This window comes from Geotrypetes seraphini, chromosome 3 (assembly GCF_902459505.1).
Source record: "Geotrypetes seraphini chromosome 3, aGeoSer1.1, whole genome shotgun sequence".
NCBI classification, from domain to species: Eukaryota; Metazoa; Chordata; class Amphibia; order Gymnophiona; family Dermophiidae; genus Geotrypetes; species Geotrypetes seraphini.
In genome coordinates, this window is record NC_047086.1 from 194,690,257 (window position 1) to 194,715,338 (window position 25,082).

Genomic DNA, 25,082 nt, shown 5'->3' on the forward strand with positions numbered 1-25,082 from the left:
GCGGTCAACTTGGTGGCCATTACTTCAGCTAGACGTGTTTCTGAGCTGCAGGCTTTCTCTTGTAGTGCTCCCTTCTTGGAGTTTTGTAGGGAGCGGGTTGTCTTGAGGCCTGTTCCTTTTTTTCTGCCATAGGTAGTTTCTCCTTTTCATGTCAGGCAGTGATCCTCCCGGTGTTGGGAGGGCTCTTCTGAGAAGAGACAGTTGTGCAAGTTGGATGTCAGTCGGGTCCTTCGCTCTTATGTGCAGAGGACCCAGGAGATCGGGAAATCAGATCATCTCTTTGTCCTTCTAGCGGGTCCTCGTAAGGGGGATGGCGCTTCTAAGGCTACTATTGCGCGCTGGATCAAGAAGATTTGCTTTCGCTTATCTTCTGAAGAAGAAGCCTGTTCCAGAATTTCTCAAGGCTCATTCCACTCGGGGTCAGACTGCTTCTTGGGCTGAGTCTTCTCTAGTGCTTCCAATGGATATTTGCAAGGCTGTAGTTTGGTCTTCTCTGCATTCTTTTGTCAGACACTAACGTGTGGATGTTCAAGCGTGTTCGGACGCGGTATTTGGTGAACGTGTTCTGGTATCGGCCCTTTGGGGGTCCCACCCTTGATGGGTACTGCTTTTGTATGACCCATTCATAAGGACTATATCAGTCTACCAGACAATACAGAAGGAGAAAATAGGTTCTTACCTGCTAATTTTCTTTCTGTTAGCCTATAGACTGGTATAGTCCTCCACCCTATCTGTCTTTGTGCAGTGATTACTGGTTTTGTGTTTTTCTGCAGGTTCTAGCATTTTTCTAGGTCCAGGGAGAAGTAAGAACAGCGACTATGGCTCAGCTAGCTTAGCTGGTGAGCTATGGGGATGTTTTCTATACCAGGATTACGTTCTACACATGTTCCAATAGTAGTTTATATGTATTTGTTGTTTTTACACTGTTCAGAGTGTGTTATACTGTTCATCAGATATTCCTGAAACCGGGCAAAGGTGGCGATCCATTGGTCCTGTTATGTTAGAAGAAGAAATAATCTTAGCCTTCCGTTTGCCCATACTTTCTCCCAACTGCTCCTCGCTCCTCCTGGCTCCGAAGGGGCTCAAAAGGGGCATGTCCTGCCCCTTTGGTCATGCTCCTTTAGGCACGTGGCTGCGTTCTGAGGCTCACTCGAGTTTTAATCCTGGCAGAGAGGACCACCCTTCCAATCAGCAGATGCCGAGTGGTGGCTGTAGGGGTGCTTGACTGAGAGGAGGAAACACCGACAGGCTCAGTCAGCCCTCTCAGCATTATGTGTATTATTGATTATATATGATATTATATTGTTTGTTTTCTTAAATGTTTTATTTATGTTCTTTCAGTTATAATTTTTTTTTTTTTTTTTACTATATGTTTTACTGCAGACCCCTGAGGCAGGCCTCTTGTAGGCCGAAACACGATCGTGTCAAGTCTATCACAATAAAAAGAGACTGAACACCATTGGTCACCTTTGTTGTTTTTTGCTTTATAATTTGTTGCTTAAACCCTATAGCAAACAGCAGACCTGAAACGTGGTCAGTTGAGGCTGGAAGCAGCAGTTGTTACTGGGAAGCAGAAATAGGAACCAATTAATGGAGATTTCAGGAACATTACTCAAAATTGCTGGGCTTCATAGCTTGTAGGCAGTGATAGTTGGAAAGGAAACACAGGCTTGCTTTCTATATCAAATTTTTTTTGTGATGTACCTCCCACCTCTTAGAGACACTGACTGAGAAACACTGTTCTATGGAGTAGTGCTAGCACCAGGGTTTCTCCCTCTGTGCACAGTTTCCCCACAGCAGAGCCATGCGCAAGATACGGGGGTACAGTCAGAAAAGAACTGGGATGTAGTGGATTATCCCAGGACAAGCAGGCAGCATATTCTTGACTGATGGGTGACGGCACCGACGGAGCCCCGGTACGGACAATTTTAGAGTGATTGCACTCTAAGAACTTTAGAAAGTTCTAGCTCGGCCGCACCGCGCACGCGCGAGTGCCTTCCCGCCCGACAGAGGCGCGCGGTCCCTCAGTTTCTTAGTTTCCGCGGAGCTAAGAAGTCGCACGTTTCAACGGCTGTTGAAAACTTTTTCCATTTTTCGCCTTCCCGCTCGCGTAAACGTCTTTAGAAGGTTTATTTCCTTCATTTTATTTTACTTTCTTTCTTAAAAAAAAAAAAAAAAACTGATTTAGTTTTCTTTCTTTTTTCGGTTTCGCCCCGGCGGGGCCTACTGCCACTATCGAAGCCTCGGCCTTCGATTTGGCTGAAGCCGTCTTCACATTCATGCCCCCTCAACCCGGGTTTAAAAAGTGCCAGCGGTGTGCACGGCCAATTTCACTGTCTGACCCACATAATTGGTGTCTACAGTGCCTTGGCCCGGACCATCAATCGTCTACCTGCACCCGCTGTGCGACTCTAAAGAAAAGAACTCTTAAAAATAGAGAGATTCAACAAAAACTTCTTTTCGGCACCGAGATGTCCGATACCACTCCGGCACCGACTTCGACTCCGGCTCAGTCGGCACCCACATCGTCGACACCACGCGATACCGCGTCGGTGTCGGCTCCTCCAGGTAAGCCGGCTAAGAAGCCTTCCCCGTTGGAGCGTCCTCCGGTCTCAATAGCAGCGAGCCCAATCCTGCAGACCTCGAGGCGCTCACGGAAGCGCTCCGCTCCAATAGAGGTGAGCCCCTCTACATCGGGTTCCTCATCCTCGGAGCGTAGAGCGGCACCGCAGGTACCGCAAAAGAAAAAGGCGGTACCGGTGCCTTCTCTCGAAGACCGTATTGCTGCTGTTCTAAAATTACAACTTAAAGAACAGTTAGAGCACATTCTGCCTTCACTCCTGGTACCGAGTCTTCCGGTACCAGTCCGGTCTGAGCCGCCGGTACCGACAGTGGATCGTCCTACTTTGTCAACTTCCACTTCGTCGGTACCGGTACAGTCTGTTTCCTCTGTCTCCATGCCGATTCTTGCACCGGAGCCGAGATCCCACCATCAAGCTGTTCAGACTTCGGCACCGGTGCATACAGTCACATCCCCCGGTACCGAGTCAGGCAGGTCAGGGAAATCTCATAGAAAATCCCATCACTTACAGTCTTCCACGCCGGATTCTCGGGACCGGAGCTTCCAAGTTCAAGACCCTGACTTGTGGGGCGACTCAGAAGACCCTCTCCTTTCTGAGGGAGAATGTTCTTCTGGTGAAGAGGACACCTCTGCCTTGGGGCCCTCCTCTAAACCAGAAGTATCTTCTTTTTCTTCCTTTTTAAAGGAAATGTGTGACTCTCTCTCTATTCCTTTGGAGGCTGAGTCACAGAAATCCAAAGCTTTTCTTGATGCTCTGGATTTTGATCAGCCTCCAAAGGAATACCTTAAGTTACCTCTCCATGATATCTTGAGAGAGACGTTCTATAAAAATTTGGAATCTCCCCTCACCATTCCTGGGGCTCCCCGAAAATTAGACTCTCTATATAGAGTCCTTCCTATCCCTGGGTTTGATAAACCCCAGTTACATCATGAGTCCCTTTTGGTCGAATCCACCCTCAAAAAGTCCAAGGGGGCTAGTGTGTATGCTTCTGTCCCTCCTGGCAGAGAGGGAAAGTCTATGGACAAGTTTGGGAAACGACTATACCAAAATGCAATGTTGGCGAATCGATCAGGGAATTATGCATTCCATTTCTCCTTCTACTTAAAGCAGCTTATTCAGAATATCTCTGCTTTTGAGAAATATCTCCCTGATCGGAAAAAGTCGGTTTTTCACCAAACTTGTTCTTCGCTTTTCCAGCTCCGGAAATTCATGGTTAGATCCATTTATGACACCTTCGAGCTGACCTCTAGGGCTACAGCCATCTCAGTGGCAATGAGACGGCTGGCCTGGCTTAGGGTTTCTGAACTCGATGTTAACCATCAGGATCGGCTAGCCAATGCACCTTGCCTAGGGGATGAGTTGTTTGGAGATTCCATGGACTCCACCACTCAAAAGTTATCGGCTCATGAGACTAGATGGGATACACTTCTTAAGTCTAAGAAGCCGCCAACAACCAGACCTTTTCGTCCACAATCCTCCTACCAGCGTAGATTTGTGGCTCGTCCTCTGCCTCAAGCTGCTCCCCAGCAACGACGCCAGAGACAACAAAGGCCGGCTGCTAGACAGCCTCAGCAACAACAACAGGTAAAACCTGCACCAGTGCAAAAGTCTACACAACCCTTTTGACTTAATTCTCCAGAACATAGCCAGTTTTGTTCCTTCTACCCAACTTCCACTTCTTCTCCAAGAGGTTCAATCCCTCCTTCTTCTAAATGCCATAGAAGAAGTTCCCCTAGACCAGCAGGGGCAGGGGTTCTACTCCCGATATTTTTTAGTCCCCAAAAAAACAGGAGATCTCAGACCCATTCTAGATCTCCGCGATCTCAACAAATATTTGGTCAAAGAAAAGTTCAAGATGCTTTCTCTGGCCACTCTTTATCCTCTTCTCAATCAAGGCGACTGGCTATGTTCCCTCGATCTCAAAGAAGCGTACACTCACATACCAGTAAATCTGGCTTCCAGACAGTACCTACGCTTCATGATCAATCATTCTCATTACCAATACAAGGTGCTGCCCTTCGGCCTTGCCTCCTCTCCAAGGGTCTTCACCAAGTGTCTCATTGTGGTAGCGGCATTTCTACGCTCTCATCACTTCCAGGTCTTCCCTTACCTGGACGACTGGTTAATCAAGGCCACATCCGCTCAAGCAGTTCTTCTGGCCACCAACCAAACCATCTTGTTTCTACAAATTCTGGGGTTCGAGATCAATCTACCCAAATCTCATCTCATCCCTACTCAGAGACTTCAATTCATTGGAGCGATCCTGGACACACTCCTCATGAGAGCTTTCCTGCCATCCAATCGTCTTCAGACCCTTCAGTCTCTATGTCAACAGGTACTTTCACTGCCTTCCATCTCAGCCAGGCAAATGATGGTACTCTTGGGGCACATGGCGTCTACAGTTCATGTCACGCCCCTCGCACGTCTTCACCTACGCACTCCTCAATGGACCCTTGCTACTCAGTGGTCCCAAGCGACGGATCCTTGCTCACGACACATATCTGTGACATCATCTCTTCGTCAGTCTCTTCAATGGTGGTTGGTATCCTCAAATCTATCCAGAGGTCTTCTGTTCCATCAGCCCCCTCATCACCTGGTTATCACCACCGACGCCTCTCTTTATGCATGGGGAGCTCACTTGAACGAGTTCCAGACTCAAGGTCTTTGGACAGCCCAGGAAAAGAAGCATCAAATCAATTTCCTGGAACTCAGAGCGATGTTTTATGCCCTCAAGGCTTTCCAACATCTTCTCTTTCCTCAGGTCCTCTTGTTGTGCACAGACAATCAAGTTGCGATGTACTACATCAACAAACAGGGTGGGACAGGCTCTCGCCTTCTATGCCAAGAAGCCCAAAAGATCTGGAATTGGGCCATAGATCACCATCTCTTCCTGAAAGCTATCTACATTCAGGGAACACAGAATTCTTTAGCGGACAAACTCAGCAGAATTCTCCAGCCTCACGAGTGGACACTCGATCCTATAACTCTGCAGTCTATCTTCACTCAATGGGGCACTCCTCAGATAGACCTCTTTGCAGCTCCTCACAATCACCAGCTGCCCCTCTTCTGCTCCAGACTTTACTCTCCTCACCGTCTGACAGCGGATGCTTTTCTCCTCGACTGGTCGAATCTGTTCCTGTACGCCTTCCCTCCTCTGCCTCTAATGTTGAGAACCTTATTCAAGCTCAAGAGGGAACGAGCCACCATGATTCTGATTGCTCCGAGGTGGCCCAGGCAACATTGGTTCTCCCTTCTACTTCAACTCAGTTCCAGGGAACCTTTTCTTCTTCCTCTGTTTCCTTCTCTGCTTACGCAACAGCAGGAAACCCTCCTTCATCCCAACCTCCAGTCTCTACACCTGACAGCTTGGTATCTCTCGGGCTGACATCTCATGATACTCTCTTATCTCAGCCTGTTCGTTCCATTCTGGATGCCTCCAGGAAACCAACCACTCTGCAATGTTACCATCAGAAGTGGACGAGATTTTCCTCCTGGTGTCTTCTTCATCATCTTGATCCCACTTCCCTGGCAGTGGAGACGTTGTTGGACTATTTGCTCTCTTTGTCTGACTCTGGCCTTAAGTCTTCGTCCATCAGAGTCCACCTCAGTGCCATTTCAGCTTTTCATGAGCCAGTCCATGGAAAACTTCTCTCAGCTCATCCCCTGGTGTCCAGGTTCATGCGTGGGCTTTTCAACGTGAAACCACCTCTTAAAGCCCCTCCTGTTATCTGGGATCTCAATGTGGTTCTTTCTGCTTTAATGAAGCCTCCATTTGAACCCTTGGCTACCTCTCCTTTCAAGTTTCTTACTTGGAAGGTGCTTTTCCTTATTGCCCTTACCTCTGCCAGGAGGGTCAGTGAGCTTCATGCACTGGTCGCAGATCCTCCCTTTACGGTTTTTCACCATGACAAGGTGGTTCTGCGTACACATCCAAAGTTTCTCCCTAAGGTTGTATCTGAATTCCATCTCAACCAATCCATTGTTCTCCCTGTTTTCTTTCCAAAACCTCATTCTCATTCTGGAGAACAAGCTTTACACACTTTGGATTGTAAAAGGGCTCTGGCTTACTATCTAGAGCGTACGAAACCCCACAGATCAGTTCCTCAACTTTTTCTGTCCTTTGATCCAAATAAATTGGGACGTCCCGTTTCTAAACGTACGTTGTCTAATTGGCTGGCAGCGTGCATTTCATTTTGTTATGCTCAGACCGGACTGACACTGGAAGGTTCTGTCACGGCCCATAGAGTCAGAGCAATGGCAGCATCTGTAGCTTTCCTCCGCTCCACTTCTATTGAGGAAATCTGCAAGGCTGCTACTTGGTCCTCAGTTCACACTTTTACATCTCATTATTGTCTGGATGCTTTTTCCAGACGGGATGGACACTTCGGCCAATCTGTTTTGCAAAATTTGTTTTCCTAATGGCCAACCTTCCCTCCATCCCTCTTTTTGTTAGCTTGGAGGTCACCCATCAGTCAAGAATATGCTGCCTGCTTGTCCTGGGATAAAGCACAGTTACTTACCGTAACAGGTGTTATCCAGGGACAGCAGGCAGATATTCTTGCGTCCCACCCACCTCCCCGGGTTGGCTTCTTAGCTGGCTTATACTAACTGAGGGACCGCGCGCCTCTGTCGGGCGGGAAGGCACTCGCGCGTGCGCGGTGCGGCCGAGCTAGAACTTTCTAAAGTTCTTAGAGTGCAATCACTCTAAAATTGTCCGTACCGGGGCTCCGTCGGTGCCGTCACCCATCAGTCAAGAATATCTGCCTGCTGTCCCTGGATAACACCTGTTACGGTAAGTAACTGTGCTTTCTGTATCTCTTTTTACTTTCCTGGTGTGGGTCCTCGGTACTAGGAGATTTTGCATCACGACTAGGAGGGTCAAGTCCCAATCAGGTGCAGCTCTGTATCTTGGAGAGGACCTGACTGCAGGCTATTTAAGCCCACAGCGCTTTTGGAGATTACAGAGTCTCTCCAAGAATTAAACATAGCACCTCTACAGACCTCTACTACCCAGTGTTCACTTATCAGCAGCACTGAGGCTAACACCACATGCTTTCCCTCCCATATGGATATTATTAAGATGCTGACAGACCATTGGGAGGTCTTGGAGGGGCCCCTTCGGGTAGCGAAGGCCATGATGAAGCTTTACCCGATGGACACTGATTTTCATCAGCTGTTTATTCCGCCAAAAGTGAATTCCCTGGTGGCGCAGGTTATCAAGTAAGGAAGCTGCGGGAGCCAGAAAGGAAGCTGCTCAGCACCGAGCAGCAGCGCCAAATCGTGCTCCTGCTTGTGCCGCTCAGCGGCCAAAGAAAGTCGGTATATATCTGAAGAGACAACAATATTCCCCATGATAAGCTATATGTTCTTCCCACTGTCATCATATAGGTAGGATAGCCTGTCCATACTGCAGGCATCCCAATCTCTACTCAAAAAACAGTTATTGATACCATCACACACACCCCTCCCATGCCCCTCAATGCTAGTGAAAGTCTGGACTGATCCATGTAACTCAATACATAGCAAAACCCCAATTCTCCTGAAATCATTCACAAAATGTGCCCTATAAGGCAGCTAATTTTTTTTTTTTTTCAATTATTTTCCAGGTCCCCAATTGTTGGACATGGTACCCCTGCCTCTTTGCAACAGACATTTCCATTTTCCCCAAATTTCTATGCGCCCGCAGGAGTGTAATAGAGGTTGGTCCCACGGTCCCTTCCAGACTAAGCAGCTGAATGCAGAAGTCTAGTATGACCTGCTTACAGTCCTTATGGGATCCCTTTGAATCATGAGTTACTGTGCCAGGATCTTTTTTCTAGATATTCAATTTGTGCTTGCAGTTCATTCAGACTAGACGCAGTCTGCTCCACAACGGCCTTGGTTTCCTGGAGATCCACCACCATGTGCACCATATGCTCCTCTGAGGCAGCGACTCTTCCTCCGACCTCTACCACCTCCGCCCAGAGCTCAGCCAGGGCTGCCTTTACATCGTCATGTACTCCAACCATCAACTCCTTCAATTCTCTAAATCACGATTCCATGGCTTTATGGGACGAGGGTTCCGCCACGGAAGCAGGAGCAGAAGAGTCCGTGTTCGCTAATGCCGCGGGTTTCTGCGCCATTTTGTTTAACTCTGTATCGCGTTCTAGTCCTCACTCCTCCTGTAAATTTATATTTTTCCAGCTTCTTTTGGCTCGCCATACATTCATGCATCGCCAATACCCCCATGGGATATCAAATTTGCTTGTGGGAAGCCGTTAATTCACATTCAAATAAAAGCCTCTACAGAGCTCAAAAATTATGCTGCCATTCCTTGGAGTGACGACATTTCCTCACCCACCTCGTTATATTGTTATGCATGATTCATTTCATGTTAAATGTTGTAATATGAGCAGAACAGACTTGTTTCTTGGGGAGCATCCATGTACCCCTCCCTGTTAATGTTTTCTTCTCTGAGGCCGACCATCTGCTTTGATAGGAACTGAGGAATTGCAGGACAGCCCAGAGTGGCGGTAAGCGGAACAGAAAAATGTAAATGAGTCTGTCTTCACCAGATCTCACGATCAGCGGTACACAACCCACAGGTTCAAGAATGATGTGCTTATTTACTAGAAAGATTATCAAGGTAAGTACCTAATCTTCCCTTAAATAGATTAGGTACTGTGTTTAATGACCCCATGTAAATTACCTGCTTCTAAGGAATTTGGTATTGTCGTTAAACACAGACCAAGCTAGTGCTCTCTATGGCCTTGTAGTTTTGTGTGTAGTAGATAAATTGTATTGGTAAATTCACAGATGGTACTGGGGTAAAACCAGAACTGGATTATTCTATCCTTAATGTCATGGAACTCGTATCTAATATAAGAATCTTTTTTTTTTTTTTAAGGTGCTTGTTGACAGTTAGCAATGCTTATGTGTTAGCCTAACATTGCTAGCTGTCACTTGTTCTCTTGGGCATCTTGTAAGTGTCTTTGTGGCTTGTTTCACATGTACCTGAAAATAAATTGGTGAAAGCAAGCTGGCTAATCGTAGTTCTAGTTGTGTTTTTGGCTTTTTACAGGGGATCCTACAGTAGAGAGAAGCCGAACAGTCTTAGCTGTTTTCAGAACACGGAATAGTCCTGTGTTTGAGCTCCTACCCTGGTAAGTAGATCATATGTCCGCTCTCAGAACTTTAGCATTATAGTTCCGTAACAACACATTTGAGATACTTATAGCACCCTTTAATAAAAAGATGTATCCCCATGTAGTTTATAAGTGCAGGTTTATCATTATAATCAGCTAATCGTACTCTGTAATCACTGACTGTTCAGTGACATCTTCCCTATTTGTATTCTGTAATTTGCTGATTGTCCAGCTGTCTTCACTGTAAACCGCCTAGAAAGTCGCAAGATTGTGGCGATATGGAAAAAATAAAGTTATTATTATTATCGTTACTAATCGGCTTCAATGCAGAAAAGATGTTTGACCAGGTTGATTGGGAGTTTGAGGGGCATTCTATTATTGGTAATTTTTACACTGCAATTGATGCCTTGTATATTGGGCATTCTTGTGGGTTAATAGTGGAGCCTCTGACCTGTTTTTAGACATAAAGGCGCTCGGCAAGGATGCCCTCTCTCTCCACATTTGTTTGAACTCACTTTGAACCCCCTGATTAGAGAACTTATGGCCAGCCCTAGAAATTGTGGGAGTTCAAGTTAGTTGTCTGGATTTTAAATGCTCAGCTTTTGCAGACCTCTTATTGTTCCATGTCACTCAACCTAAGATTTCTCTTCTGATATTGTTAGAAAGTTTGAAGGAATATGGGGCATTTTCTGGCTTCCAACTAAATATGCACAAGTCCGAAGCTATGCCTACTTCTCATGTTCTGTATAGAAATTGGGAGGGGTATTTTCCATTAAAATGGACACTGGGAGCTTTCAAATAATTAGGCATCCAGGTTACTACAAATCCTTGCTCCCTTTACTAACATAATATTACCGTTCTTTTGGCTTACACTAAACAGTTTGCTATATGGAACTACCTACAATTGTCACTCTCTGGGAGGATTAGTCTTTATAGGATGTTGCTTTTCCCTTGCTTGCTTAATCTACTGCAATACGTACCTCTGTGGATGACTCATCATGATCTCTGACTCCTACATTGATTGTTGATAAAATATCTCTAGAAGGGAAGACATCCTTCCCTTAGATTGGAATTCTTGTATGGTAATTGGGCATCGGGAGGCCTCAGTCTCCCCATTTTGGCCACATATAATATGCCTGTCTCCTCCTCCACTTAAAAGATTGGGTGTTTGACAAAAGATTTTACTCCTTGGAATTTAGAGTGAACCTTTTTTTACCCTTTTCATCTTCACTTTCTGCTACATGCTGCTTGGGGATCACTACCTCAAACATTTGTGCCACAATACTCAACACCATTGCGTGCAGCCTGGAGATACCTGTTAAATCTTTTGAATAAGAATCCACAATGAACTGATTTTCTGCCCCTTTGGGGGAATTTAAACTTCTTGCCAGGCATGGAGAACTTCTTGTTCCAGAGATGAACCCAATATAAGTTTTTACATCTTAGTGATGTTCTCTCCATCTGGTGCAACAAATTCCTGGCATTTTGTCCTGGGATGTGTTTGCTTACAAGCTGGTAGCACATTGACACCCAAATGCTTCATCAGAATTGTTCTCTTGATTTGACAGAGCTTCTATGCACTTTTTTCTTCTGTAACCAAGATTGTGTATCAATTTTGGGGATTCATATGTAAGTCTCATAACAATCCAGCTGTCTGAAAAGATCTATGGAATGTTGGTAGACAGTGCCTATTATAAGGAATGTCACTTTTGCTCGATAATTCAAGCCTATTTTTCTTAGATAAAAATTCATCATGCAGGCTATGTAGAATCTTCTCTATGCTTTAAATGTAAGGTGGAGGCAAATATTTTGTCTTATGCTCTTTGGAGCTGTTTGTGTATACAAGTTTTTTCTGAGGATTCATTGAGTTATTTAGAGAAACATTTGGTTAAATCTATTATCCTATCCCCTTTGGGTTTATTGTTTGGGATGGTGATATATTGTGGTCCTCTTAAAGAGGAGAAATGCAACATCCACATGCTGTTGCTTGTGAAGATCAGTAAGTTGTTTGGGAACCCATCGTGCACAGACTTTCTTGTATCCCAAGTCTTCGTGCATTATGGCAAATGCAGAGCCATAGCTGATATCCAAATTTGCAGCTAATTGAGACACCGTTATGTCGGTCTTCTCTAATCAAGGCATGCACCCTGTCATTGTGCTCTTATGTGTGCGATATTGAGGGGTGACTAGAACGACCTTCATCGGTTACACCTGTTCTTCCCACTTTAAACCTTTTTACCTACTCATAAACCTTTTGTTGATTCATGGTGATATGTCCATACTGAGAGCCAGATTCAAAACTTTAACACTGTCGCTAAACAGTTTTCCGGCAGTTTAGCCTGTACACAGTTTAGCAACGGATTATCAGAAGGGATTATCTCCAGCTTTGGCGAGGATTTTAGCAGTCTCCACCACTGACATGCAAATAGGCTCTTCAACATTGAAATGAGCCCTCCGGTGGATTCTTAAAAAATACCGAGCAAGGGAGGGTCAGGTCAGTCGTGACGGGGAATTTAGTGCAGCAGGAGAGTGTGGGCATCTCACCCGCTGCTGGAGGCATTTATTGGTTGACAGTGGGAGAGACTGAACATCTCTCAAACTGTTGTTGCGTTTTGTTTGGGGGTTGTTTTTTTGGGGGGGGGGTCTTGACGTGTTTTTTCTGCACATGTGCCTATTGCTGTCACCAGCAATGGTCATATGCAAATTTAGCAAATTTTTATTGCTGTCCGCAGACCTTATTTGCATGCGGGGGTTTTTGGGTTTTTTTAGAACGTCTCGCTCTTTTAGATTCACTGTCAAAGGGGCTGCGTTAGCAGACCATGTCTTTAACGCGGGTTTTTGAAAATCCTGCACCCTCTGCCTAAAGAGAGCACACTACTGCACGTTCTTCTTTGATGATGCATCAGTAACGCGGCACACAGAAGGCCCCAGTGAGAAGGCTGTGAAGTAGCCTGTTTAGAGTGCTGCTGGCCCGACACTGCTCTGCAGAAAAGTATTTATGGTCTCAGTTGGTGGGGTTCGGATGGGAGGGAAGGATGGAGGGTCAGCGGGGGTTTGGCGGTTCGGCTGCGTGGCAGGTGCTCAAGCGTTCTGCTGCACAAGGGATGGGAGGGAGGGAGGGATAGAAGCTGGGCAAGGGTTCTGCACAGGGAGATGGGTGAGAGGGGAGGAAGGATGGATGCTGCATATGTGGGGGAGAGAAAGGAAAGAGGAAGAATTGGGGTGAAGGAGAGGGACGGTCGGGTTGTAGGGTCAACGGGGGTTTGGGTGCGGCAGGGGGGAGCAACAACAACGAATAGCGTTATGGGAAAACAGAACCCTAGGCGCGCATGCGCACTCCTACCTGCCACAGACATTCTCAACATTTTGGATCCACTACTTTAGTCACATTTTCACAGAGATGGTCATAAATAATAAATGATGCTTTCTCAACAAAGATCCTCTCGGTGAATTTGATAGACGAATGCCGTTTCTTCAGAAAATTGTTCTGTAGAATAAACTTAACCAACAGAAAGAAAGTAATGGATGCCCAGGAAGCTGAGGAGTAAATAGATAATTGGTAGGCCCAATGTGATCCTAGGATAATAATAAATGGTGGTAATGTTCCCATGATGCTACATGGTGATTTTAAGATTAAAGATCATCAGTTTGCTTTCATTGCTTTTCACGGAGGACTTAATTTCCTGTAAATTCTGGGAGGGAGAAAATTGTGCAGCAACTTGTATAAAAAGAATTGAAATATTGTCACTATACTTAACTTGGAGCAAAGGCATCTCACTGCTTATAGCATGGTTATGTTTGTGCATTTCTGGCAGTTCCCCCTCCACCCCCCCTTAATTATTATTTTTTATTTTCAAGTTTTACATAAAGTGTACAAAATATTAAAATACAATTGATGAATACACAATATCACTTTTATATCTAATACATCATATTCTAAATATATTTTTATCCCTTCTCCCTCACCCCACCCTTCTATTACTTTTCAATCATACATTACATATTGTATATCATATTATATCCTATTATGTATAAATTATTTTCACTGCCCCCCCTATGTGTGTCACAAAAGAAGATATTTAAAAGAAGAAAAGAAGAAGAAAAATTATTATTTATTCATTGCAGTATTTTGTCAATGGCCCCCATATTTTTATAAATTTAATATATGTCCCTCTTTGTATTGCTATTGTTCTTTCCATTTTGAATATATGACATATTGTATTCCACCAAAATGTATAATTTAGATTATTATAATTCTTCCAATTGTTGGTTATAAGCTGAATGGCAACTCCTGTCATAATTAATAAAAGCTTGTTATTTTCTGGTGAAATTTGACTTTTTTTTCTCATCATCATTCCAAATAATACTGTATCATATGATATTGCTATATGATTTTCCATCAATTTATTAATTTGTGGCCAAATTGAATTCCAAAAACTTTTAATGTAGGGACAATGATACAGTAAGTGATCTAACGTCCCTGGTTCTAGATTACAGTGCCAGCATTTATTGGACTTAGAACTGTCTAATTTTTGCAAACGTGTAGGGGTCCAAAAAGCTCTATGTAATAAAAAGAACCAAGTTTGTTTCATAGATGCTGACACTGTACATCTCATTCTCCAAGACCAAATTAGTGGCCATTGAGATGCAGTAATTTGATGCTTAATCTCAATGCTCCAAATGTCTCTTAGACCATTTTTTGGTTTTTTATTCAAATATCCAGATATTAATTTATACCACAATGCGGCTTGATGTCCTAGGAAGTCTGCTTGAAAACATAAGAACTTTAAACTATATTGATTATTCAATGTTTTCCATTCAGGGAACCCAACCTGAATGGCCTGCTTCAATTGCAACCATTTAAAACTTTGTGTTTTACTAAGACCAAATCTGTGTTGCAACTGTGAAAACTCCAGCAGTTTACCTTCTGAAATAACATCGTCTAGAGATCTAATGCCCGCAATAATCCAGTTCTTCCAAAGGATTTGTACCCCGCCAATTTTGATCTTGGAGTTTATCCATAGAGACTGATTAGTTGATTTGTTTATTGGGATAGGTGTTAATTTATTAATAAACCTCAATGTTTTCCAAGTATCCATTAGCATTTTATTTTCTCTATATCTTCTAGGCATGTTAATACTTGGAAGGTGAACTAAATTTAGGGGAAACATAAGGCGCCATTCCAAATACAACCAATCTGGTGCATTATCTATAAGTTCTGGGAGGATCCAATACATACCCTGACGTAGAATATAGGCTTGATGGTACCTATAAAAATTTGGAAAATTTACCCCTCCCTCCTTAATTGATTTTTGCAAAGTTACTAAAGCTATTCTAGGTGTTTTACTAAGCCAAAGAAATTTTGTTAAAATGCTATTAAGCTTTTTATAAAAGGACCCCTGAAAATAAATAGGTATCATACTCATTTGGTAGCAAACTACAGGCAACATCATCATTTTAATAGTTTTAACTCTCCCCCACCAAGAAATATGTAATGGGTTCCATTGCTCGCATAACTCCGTAACTTTTTTTAATACAAATTTTTCATTCTCTTTTACAGTATCTTCAATTGTATTTTTAACTTGAATGCCAAGATATTTAAATCCTTCTTCTTTCCATATGAACGGAAAAGCGTCAAATAATCCTTTTACACAATGAACATTTAAAGGTATAATTTCAGATTTATTCCAATTAATTTTATAACCTGAAAAATTGCCAAACTTATCAATTAATTCCAATAAAGAAGATAAGGTAGACTCTGGATTTCTCAAATAAAGTAAAATATCATCAGCATAAGCTGAAATTTTATATTCCATATCTGAATATGGAATACCCTGTATCCCCCTTTTTTGCTGTATTGCTAACAATAAGGGTTCTAATACAACATCAAATAACAAGGGAGATAAAGGACAACCTTGTCTAACTCCCCTCTGCAATTGAAAACCATCAGATATCATATTATTAATATTTAATCTTGCAATCGGGAAGCTATACAAAGTTTTTACCATTTGTATAAATCCAGAACCTATACCAAACCATTCTAAAGCCTGATACATAAAATTCCATTCTACCCTATCAAACGCTTTTTCTGCATCCAAGGAAACTGTAAAAGTCGATTCATCCATTTTTTTTTATATATTTAACATATGAAACAATAATCTATAGAGTTATTAGAGGAATGTCTTTTAGCAACGAAACCCGTCTGATGCATATCTATAATATGTGGGAGAGCTTTGGCTAATCTCAAAGCCAAAATTTTCGCCAAAAGTTTATTATCCACATTTATTAAAGATATAGGCCTGTAGTTTGAAACCAAAGTAGGATCTTTATTTGGCTTAGGCAAAACAATTATTATTGATTCAGCCATAGTACCTTTAATATCACCTTTTATAAGTTGTGTTTGATATAAATTTAGTAAATGTGGGGAAAGGACATTTTGAAATGTTTTATAAAATTCTACTGTATAACCATCACCACCTGGAGCGGATCCAACTCTAAGAGATCTCAATGCTGTTTCTAATTCTTTTAATGATATAGGTTCATCTAAACTCCGTTTTATATAATCAGGAATCTTAGGTCCATTAATTGAATCTAAAAAATTTTTACCATCTTTTTGTCTCCCCAAATAAGGCTCGGAAGAATATAGGTCTTTATAAAATTTTAGAAATTGTTTTAAAATTATATTTGTTTGGTTTGTTATTATACCATTATCATCTTTTATCCCATTTATATTAGTTCTTCTTTTTTTTGCTTTAAGATAATTTGCCAATAATCTTCCCGCCTTATTAGAATTTCCATAATACACTGCTTGTTTGGAAAACAAATCTCTTCTTATCATTTTTGAAGTTAATTCATTATATTTACCTTTTGCTTTCAAAAGAGCTTGCAATATCTCATTTTCCCATTTGCTTACCAATTTAGCTTCTAATATTTTGATTTCTTTTTCTAATTCTATATATTGCATTTTAATCTGTTTCCTAATAAAAGCTGAATATGATATAATATTACCCCTCATAGTTGCTTTAAATGCATCCCATACATTCTCAATAGATGTATCCTCCACTAAATTAATTTGAAAGAAATCATTAGTTTGTGTTTTAAAATTTTCCAAAAATTTATCATCCACAAGCAGTGCATTATCAAATCTCCAAAGAGGTCTACTCTTTTCCAATTGATCTAATTGTAATTCTATCCATACTCCCGCATGATCCGAAATAATAATAGGATCTATGGAAGCTTTAATCACCTGTTGCACCTTATTTGTTGAAACAAAAATATAATCTATTCTTGAAAATGATTTATTAACCTGTGAACAAAATGAAAACTCCTGATCATTAAAATGAAGAATACGCCATATATCTTTCAAATCGCATGATTGAGCCAAATTATCTAAACCTAAAGATTTTATACTTTTACCTGGTTTTTTATCCAATAATGGATCCATTACAGCATTAAAATCTCCAGCCACCACTAAATTAGAAGCAGCCAGTGGTAACATCATATTCTGTAACTTTTTAAAAAATTCTGATTGATTCGAATTAGGGGCATATATATTAAACAACGTCAGGGCATTATTTCCCATACTTATGTCAACATGTATCCATCTTCCATGTGGGTCTGAATTTATTACCTTAATCTTGGCCATACATTTTTTATTTATAAGAATTGCTACCCCTGCTTTTTTACCCTCTGCTGGAGCAAAAAAACATTCTTTTACCCACCCACCCGTTAGTTTCTGTGATTCTTTTGTATTAAGATGGGTCTCCTGCAGACAGTAAATATCCGCATTTTGCTTTTTTAAAAATGTTAATACCTTTTTTCTTTTAATTACATGATTCAGGCCATTGACATTAATAGAATATATCTTAAAAGACATTATATATTTTAAAACTTATCAGTATAATCTTTTTCTCCTCTTCTTTCATATTTAAAATCCAAAAAATTTTACCTGTGACACACATATTTACCCTTGAAGTATCCAATCCCTTATTTACTTTTTCCTTAATCATTCTAATAAATACCATCTTTTTCCCTCCCTTTCCCACCCAATATAATGACTGCTTAAGGACACACATTGGAAATGCAACCCAAACATCCTCCTCCCCTCTAGGCAACTAATATTCTATCAATATCCCCTTCTATCTATCTATATTAACCTATAATATCTTTAGTTATTTTTATTCTTATCATTTCATTAATGTAGTATTATAGTTTACATCATAAATTTATATCTTAAACATATATTTAATATGGTATTGATATTTTTCCTATATCTTATACTTTATCTCTTTATAATTTTATTGTCTTTTCTTTAGTTCATGTTTTTTTTTTGTTTGTTTTTTTTCAGTATTTCAATGACTCATATTTTTATAATTTTTCTCAATGTCATCAAAACCAATCTTGATATTTTATTTTAAAATGTCATAGGTTCTGATTTTGAAAGAAAGGCTTTTAGTTTTTCAGGATCTTCAAAATATAAAGATTTATCTCCAGATGATACTCTCATTTTTGCCGGATAATATAATCCGTATTTATATCCTTTTTCTTTTAATTGCGGTCTCATGTCTAATAGTCTCTTTCTTTTATTTGCTGTATTTTTAGCAAAATCCGGCAAAAACCATATTCTGGATCCTTTGTAATTTAGATTTTTGTCTTTTTTGGCAGCATTTAATATTTCTAATGCTTGTTGGTATCTAAGCATTTTGAATATTAGTGGTCTTGGCCTGCCTTGATTTTCTACATTTTTTACTGGGATCCTATGCGCTCTTTCTATTTCTAGTGGTTGTTTTAAATCCAGTTGTTGTATTTTTGGAATTAAGTTCTCTAGAAATTGTATAGTATTTTTCCCTTCTAAATTTTCTTATATTCCAAAAAGTTTAATATTTTTTCTTCTTCCTCGATTTTCATAGTCTTCCAGTTGATCTTTCAATTTATTCAGTTCCAGACTGTCATTTTTGCATCTGTTTGCTTCACCTTCTATGACCTCCATTTTTGTTTCTAAGACAGTTGTTCTTTTATTATTTACTTCCATTTGTCTATGAATATTTAGTATTTCTTCCTTCATATTGGTCACAGTTTCCTTAAGCATTTGTTTAATTTGTCTTAGTTCTTCCATAACTTCTGTTTTACTCAATATATCAGGTTCTTCAGCAGGAAGTGGGATCTTACTTGGTGTAATTTGATCCTGCTTCTGTCTTTTTGCTGACATACCAGCCTCATTTTTATTTTGTCTGGTACTTGTCATATTCCTGAACTTATTTTTATATTTTTACAGATTTTACTTTGTCCACAATCTTTATGTTCAATGACTCGTCTTCGATGCTATGTTGTTGAGGAAATAGCAAATTTTTTTTTTTTTTTTTGATCCCTTCCTTCAGGATTCCTGTCTATTTTCGTTGGAGGGTAGCTTCAATTGGCACACTTTTACCAGTTTTCTTTTTTTTTTTTTTTTTTCACACAGTATAGAAAAAAAAATCAGCTCCTTACCCTCTTCAAAAACAGCAGAGGAGGGCAATTTCAAACTGCCTTAATTTTAGACTGACAGGCACTGTTCTCTCACAAAATTAGTTTAAATTGAGGAAGCTTTTATCTTTTTCCTTTTATCTTCGGCTTTTCAATGTCAGTTTTCCGTGGTCCTCAAGCCTCTTTTTAATTTTTATCGTTCGGCTCTTTGGAGATCTCAGCCCTCAATATCTCTTCAGCATTGAGAAAAAAAAAAAGCACACTTAATTTTTCTCTGTTTTGCCAGTGAGGAAATAACAGATTTTCTTTTGGCATTTATTCCCTGAGAGCTTTATTTTAGTTTCGTCAGGTGGTAGAATCAGTTGCCACAGTTTTCCGCCTATTTTATTTCTCCACAGTTATTTTTGATGCTATTCAGCACAGAAGAAAACAATTGGGTTTTTTTTGTTGTTTTTTTTTTCCTCAGGGCTTTGCTTTAACACCGGTGGGGGAGGGCTACATCAAACTGCCATATTTTTGACAGGCACCAGCCCTTCACAGAAATCAAACTGAAACTCCCCTTTTATCTTTTCTGTTCTTGGCCAATTTAATGCTCAATAGTCTGCCTTCACTCCTTCCAGTTTCTTGCCCTCAATGTTTCTCCCCATAAATAAGAAACCGGCGAAGGATTAATTGATCTTCTTGACTCACCGCTCCCAGGTTTCCGACTCAGCGCCGGCAGGAGAGGGCTGCATCAAACCGCCACAGCTCTAGAAATCAGCTGACATCGGCTTCACACTAAGATCAGTCTCTCTTTAACTCCTTCACTGTTATTCAGTTCAAATTTTCAACAGCCCTTCCTCATCTTCGTGCCACATCAACACAACGAAAAACCAGTAAAAAAACCAACTGCCTCACTGTTTCCTTCCCTTCAAGTCTTTCCTCAATACCAGCGGTATTAAATTGTCTCCGTTGATAGATTTTTTTCTCTGTCAGTTATCTGCCCCGATGTCGTGCCGATCTAGCGCTGAGTAAAAAAAAACCGGCAATCTTATTTTCGGCTCTCCTCTATCAGGATCTGTATCGATTTCGGCGGAGGAGGTCAATATTTGTCTGCCACAATTTCAATTTCACTTGTTTTTTCCTGAATTCAGCAATAAGGGGATAAATTTTTTTTTTAAACCGTTGCCTAGATGTAGAGGAGCATTGCGATCACACATCCATCTTGTGTTCGCGTTAAGCCACGCCCCCCCTCCACCCCCCCTTGAAGTTGCAGGAAATTATTTATTTCAGCAAAATATCTGTTAGTTTGATTTACACAATTCTTAAATAACTGATGACAAGCAAAGGAATATTTTGGTCTATTTTTCCACAATCTTAAATGTGACCTTTTTTGTGGTTTAGGCCACTTTAACACACTAATCACCCAACAGACTGGTACACAGAGGTAACTTCCTTCTCTTTTCCTTGCAGTGGATTTATCCAGGGTGAGAAGGGGTCTGAGCCTCAGCTGATGAGCTTTCATCCTTGTTTTCAAAAGGGAGCTCTCCTCACAGTGGTAGGTGTCATGGATTGTTTTGTTCATGGGTTTTGATGATAAAGTTGTAAGACATTAAGGGGGTAGTAAAAGCTCACATTTTACCATACTTTTACTCCCTGCTGGAATCAGCAACCTATGGGATCCCCGTACTACTTGCCTGGGAGCATTGGGTTGCAAAACCACATCCTGATTATCCCTGGATACCAGAGCAGAGCCTCCTGGCTTCCAGACTCTTCTCCCAGCTTAAGACACCCCCCCCCAACACACACTCCCACACACCCCTTAAAGGTAGCTCTTGCCCCCTTAAATGCCTACCTTAGAATCATTGGTGGTCGAGGTTGGCAGAAATGTATTCCCAGTTGCTGTTGCCCATCTGGTCTTATGTGACTACCACAAGGGGTAATACAGTGGTGTGCAAAAGTCCTGCGTCACGTGGTGAAATTCAAATATTTAGTCACTTGAGACTCGGTTACCATAATTTAAGCTACTAACTGAACATAACTTTGTCTGAAAAGTATAATTCCATGTAATTTCAAGCAATTTCTGGTATTTCTTTAGTAACTGTGACTATTTAGTTATATCAGATTGATCAGAATGATTTTGATAAACAGGAATAAGAGTTTGTGTGAAAATTGAATCAAAATTCACCAATCGGCAGTGTAGCATTTGCAGCAAATCAGAAGTGATATTTTTGCAGTCGATCACATTAAGCTTCACTACATGCAACTTTTATCATTCAAACTGATTGACCAGCAACATCAATAGCAATGCAGTCCAACACTAGCTATTAGGGTGTCCTAATTTATTCCTCAGTTAGAATACACATTTTTGTGGATATCTTTTGTTTCATGAGTAAATCAAGGAAAGTTTTTGTTGTTTACCTGCAGTTATATCACTTTCTTTTCCAGAGATAAATAAAAAAGATTTGACATCGATATGTGAACATTTCTTAAGAAAGAACTGAATATTTCATCGGGTGTCCTCATTTTTTCACTTGATTGAATGTCATGTATATTGGTCCTTCTCATTTAGGTTGCTCCATTTTAATTATTGGTCTAAAAAAAGCTCATTTTTAATTATAAAACTATTTTCTTTTTCTTTAAATATATAAAAGGAAGAAAATAATTTATAATTCTACCACCATTCAATGTGCCAGTTTTACAATTATTCTGAATCAATATGGACGAATTGAGCACTTTTCAGCCCAGCTGGGCCACCGTTTCCCCTTGTGGCTTCCTCAGGGGCTTACAAATATCAATTTCTGTGCTCAACAGCTACTCCAATTGGTTTCTGCTTCTCAAATTGCCCACTACTGCAACAGGTTTTTATCCCAGAAAATCTGGAGTGAGACTTCCCCCTTATACTAGTTCTTTAGTGGATTCCAGCTCACCTTCTCCTTTCCGGGAGCTTTTTATTTTCTCTTCATATGCTACATACATTTCTAAGAAATTAGGATGGCTCTATTCCAGGTAATTTATCACAACATGTTTGCAAATTAGCTTTAGTAAGGGTATAGAGCCTTGGAGAATTACCTGCTGAGAGAACTGTACCACAGATGACCTTTCTGCACCTTGAAAATGGAAGATGAAGGTAGAGGATGCAATGCGATATAGCTGATAACTGTTTTCCTTGGTGAGGGGAGGTCCTTCCAGAAATGAAAGGAAATTGGACTGGTGTACAAGAATGTGCTGTTTCAAAACTCAAAGTAACTTGTAGACTTTCTGCACTTGTTCTGTCTTAAAGTTTGCTCATACTAAAGATTGACATAGGAAGTTGCAACATCATTCGGCACTACATTTCCCTTGCTAAATCTTTTCCAATACCTTTTGTCTCTTCAGTGCTGGTCTACTGGGCGCATCACTCACGTTCCATTTTACTTTGTCAATTCACATTATCCCCGCTTCAGCCCCAGCTACAGTCCTACCATGGCAGGGAGTAGAGTCTACAGCAGCAATGTCCCTGAACTGTTTTCAGAGAACTGATGGGAACAAGCAGCAGAACAGACAGGATGGGTGTCATATGTATTTCAACACACATGGATACAATTAACAGCTTAAGTTTTCCATGCAGTAGTGTCTGAAAAAGGAGGACTCTGTTTTGGAAGTCTAATCTGAAAACTGTTTATTGTTGGTCAAAGCATAATGTAATTTAAAGGAATTCATCTCTGAGGGTTTTTTTTTTGTTTGTTTCACTGGTTCCCAAACCATCCCCAGCCAGTCAGGTTTTCAAGATATCCCTAATGAATATGCATGAGAGAGATTTGCATATAATGGAAGTGACAGGTATGCAAATCTCTCTCATGCATATTCATTAAGGATATCTTGAAAACCTGACTGGCTGGGGGTCCCCCAGGACAGGTTTGGGAACCACTGGTTTGTTTGTTTGTTTTTTTACTCTTCTGTGCTCTCACTTTGTGACACCTTAGATACAACTGTGACAATGTCAAGCAACATTTTTAATTCTGTGACATAAAATGACAATCTTAAAAATGCTCGCATTAGTTGGGTTTGAGGGATTTTTTTTCACTTGGAAGCTGCCTCTTTAGAGCAGGGCCTCCACTCATGATTGATTCCATGACCACAGGAAGGGCTACAGAATCCAGTCTTTTTCTGTGTTGTTGCTAGGTCCCCATGGAATCACTATGGGAGATGGAAGTAGTGAAGTAGAGACTGGTCACCAGAACATTTATAACTTATTCCTCCTCTCATTACAATCAGGCAGCAAGAAGATGTTCCTCATGACAACTGCTGTTTGAGCACAAGATGGTTCATTGTCCTGCATGCTTCAAAGCAGCAGTAAAGCTCCAAGTGGCAAAGTAGAGGGGATAGCCTGATATAATGCTACTCTTGCTTGTCTGATGAGTACAGTAAGGGATGACATAGATGAAGGGATGGGGGTAGTTGGCATTTCTCTTAAGACTGGAAGAAAGGATGGAGAGGGAGGGAGAAAATTACAAAAGTGAGGAACTTTATGCTTGAGTAAATGAGGGGCTTTAATAGGAGGCTACACCAGGACCATATATATGTATATACACAGTGGAACCTCGGTTTGCGAGTAACCCGGTTTGCGAGTGTTTTGCAAGACGAGGAAAACACTCAGCAAACTTTTGACTCGCAAACCGAGCACTGCCCCGATAAACGAGTACTTACAGCCCAGGAAGTGCCGCTTCAGGAATTCCTCTTCCGTCTTCCGGCCAGCCTTTCACGTCGGGTGCCTTCCGTAGGTTGGAGGGCCTCTGTCTGGGCCTCTGCAGCCGGGTACCGTCCCGCCTGCGCGTTGCATGTGATGCACACAGCGTCAATCATCGGCATTGTGTGTGTGTCATGCGCGGCGTGCGGGTGGGGCGGCGCTCGGCTGCGTGGGCTGCCACAGAGAGAGAAGTACCCGCAGGAGGGAAGTTGGAGGGAGAAAGACAGATAAGCACCCACGGAAAGAGGGTAGGGCAGGAAAGAGAGGGAAGGGGAGTTGGAGGGAAGGAGAGAGAAAGAAGCATCTGTGGGTGGTGAGGTGGGATTGGAAGGAGGGAGAGAAAGAGAGAAATAAGCAGAAGGAGACAAGCATCCACGAGAGGAGGGATTAGAAAGAGGGAGAGCATTTACAGGGGGGGGTGCTTGGAAAGAGAGAGAAGCACCCATGGGAGGAGGGTTAGAGGGAGAGCTAGAGAAGCACTGCGGAAGGGGGATTGGAGGTGGAAAGAGAGAAGCACTGGAGGAGGATTGGAGGAAGAGAGTGAGGAACACTGTGGGAGAGGGATTGGAGAGAGAGAAGCACTGCAAGAAGGGGATTGGAGGGAGAGAGCAGCACTGGGAGGGGGATTCGAGAGAGAAGCACTGAGGGAGGGGCATTAGAGGGAGAGAGGAGCACTGCGGGAGGGGGATTGGAGGGAGATAGAGAAAAGCACTGCGGGAAGGGGATTGGAAGGAAAGAGAGAGAAGCACTGCAGGAGGGTGGTTGGGGGGAGTGGAGGGAAAGAAATAGAAACACAAGTTAGAAGGAGAAAGACAGAAGCATCCACAGAAGGGTTGGAGGCAGAGAGCAAGAAGCACCTGTGGGAGGGGGATTGGAGGGAGAGAAACAGGCACCCATGGGAGAGGGGTTGGAGGGGAGGAGAGAGAAGCACCTGCAAGGAGGGGGGTTGGATGGAAGGAGAAGAGAAGCAGCCATGGGAGGGAGGGAGAGAAATATCTGTGGAAGGAGGGTTGGAGGCAGAGAGCAAGAAGCACCTGTGGGAATGGGGTTGGAGGGAGAAGAGAGAAGCACCCTTGGGAGAAGGGTTGGAGAGAAGGAGAGAGAAGCACCTGCAGGAGGGGGGATTGGAAGGAAGGAGAGAGAGAAGAAAAGCACCCATGGGAGTGGGTTGGAGGGAGGGAGAGAGAGAAGCACCCTTGGTAGGGG

The 25,082-nt window shown here is 41.8% G+C and overlaps 1 protein-coding gene across 2 annotated transcripts in view; it reads left to right on the top strand.

Moving 5' to 3' along the window:
• AAAS (aladin WD repeat nucleoporin) overlaps positions 1 to 22,844 on the top strand; it is a 106,819-nt gene extending 83,975 nt beyond the window's left edge. Inside the window, exons 15-17 of one of the 2 annotated variants that reach the window (XM_033939387.1) lie at positions 9,643 to 9,724; positions 20,621 to 20,705; positions 22,526 to 22,844. In XM_033939387.1, the coding sequence (XP_033795278.1) occupies positions 9,643 to 9,724; positions 20,621 to 20,705; positions 22,526 to 22,669 (311 nt within the window). In that variant the 3' untranslated portion in view covers positions 22,670 to 22,844. The remainder of the gene's footprint in view (positions 1 to 9,642; positions 9,725 to 20,620; positions 20,706 to 22,525) is intronic. The other variant, XM_033939388.1, reaches the window with a different exon arrangement.
• Positions 22,845 to 25,082: the final 2,238 nt, after the last annotated feature.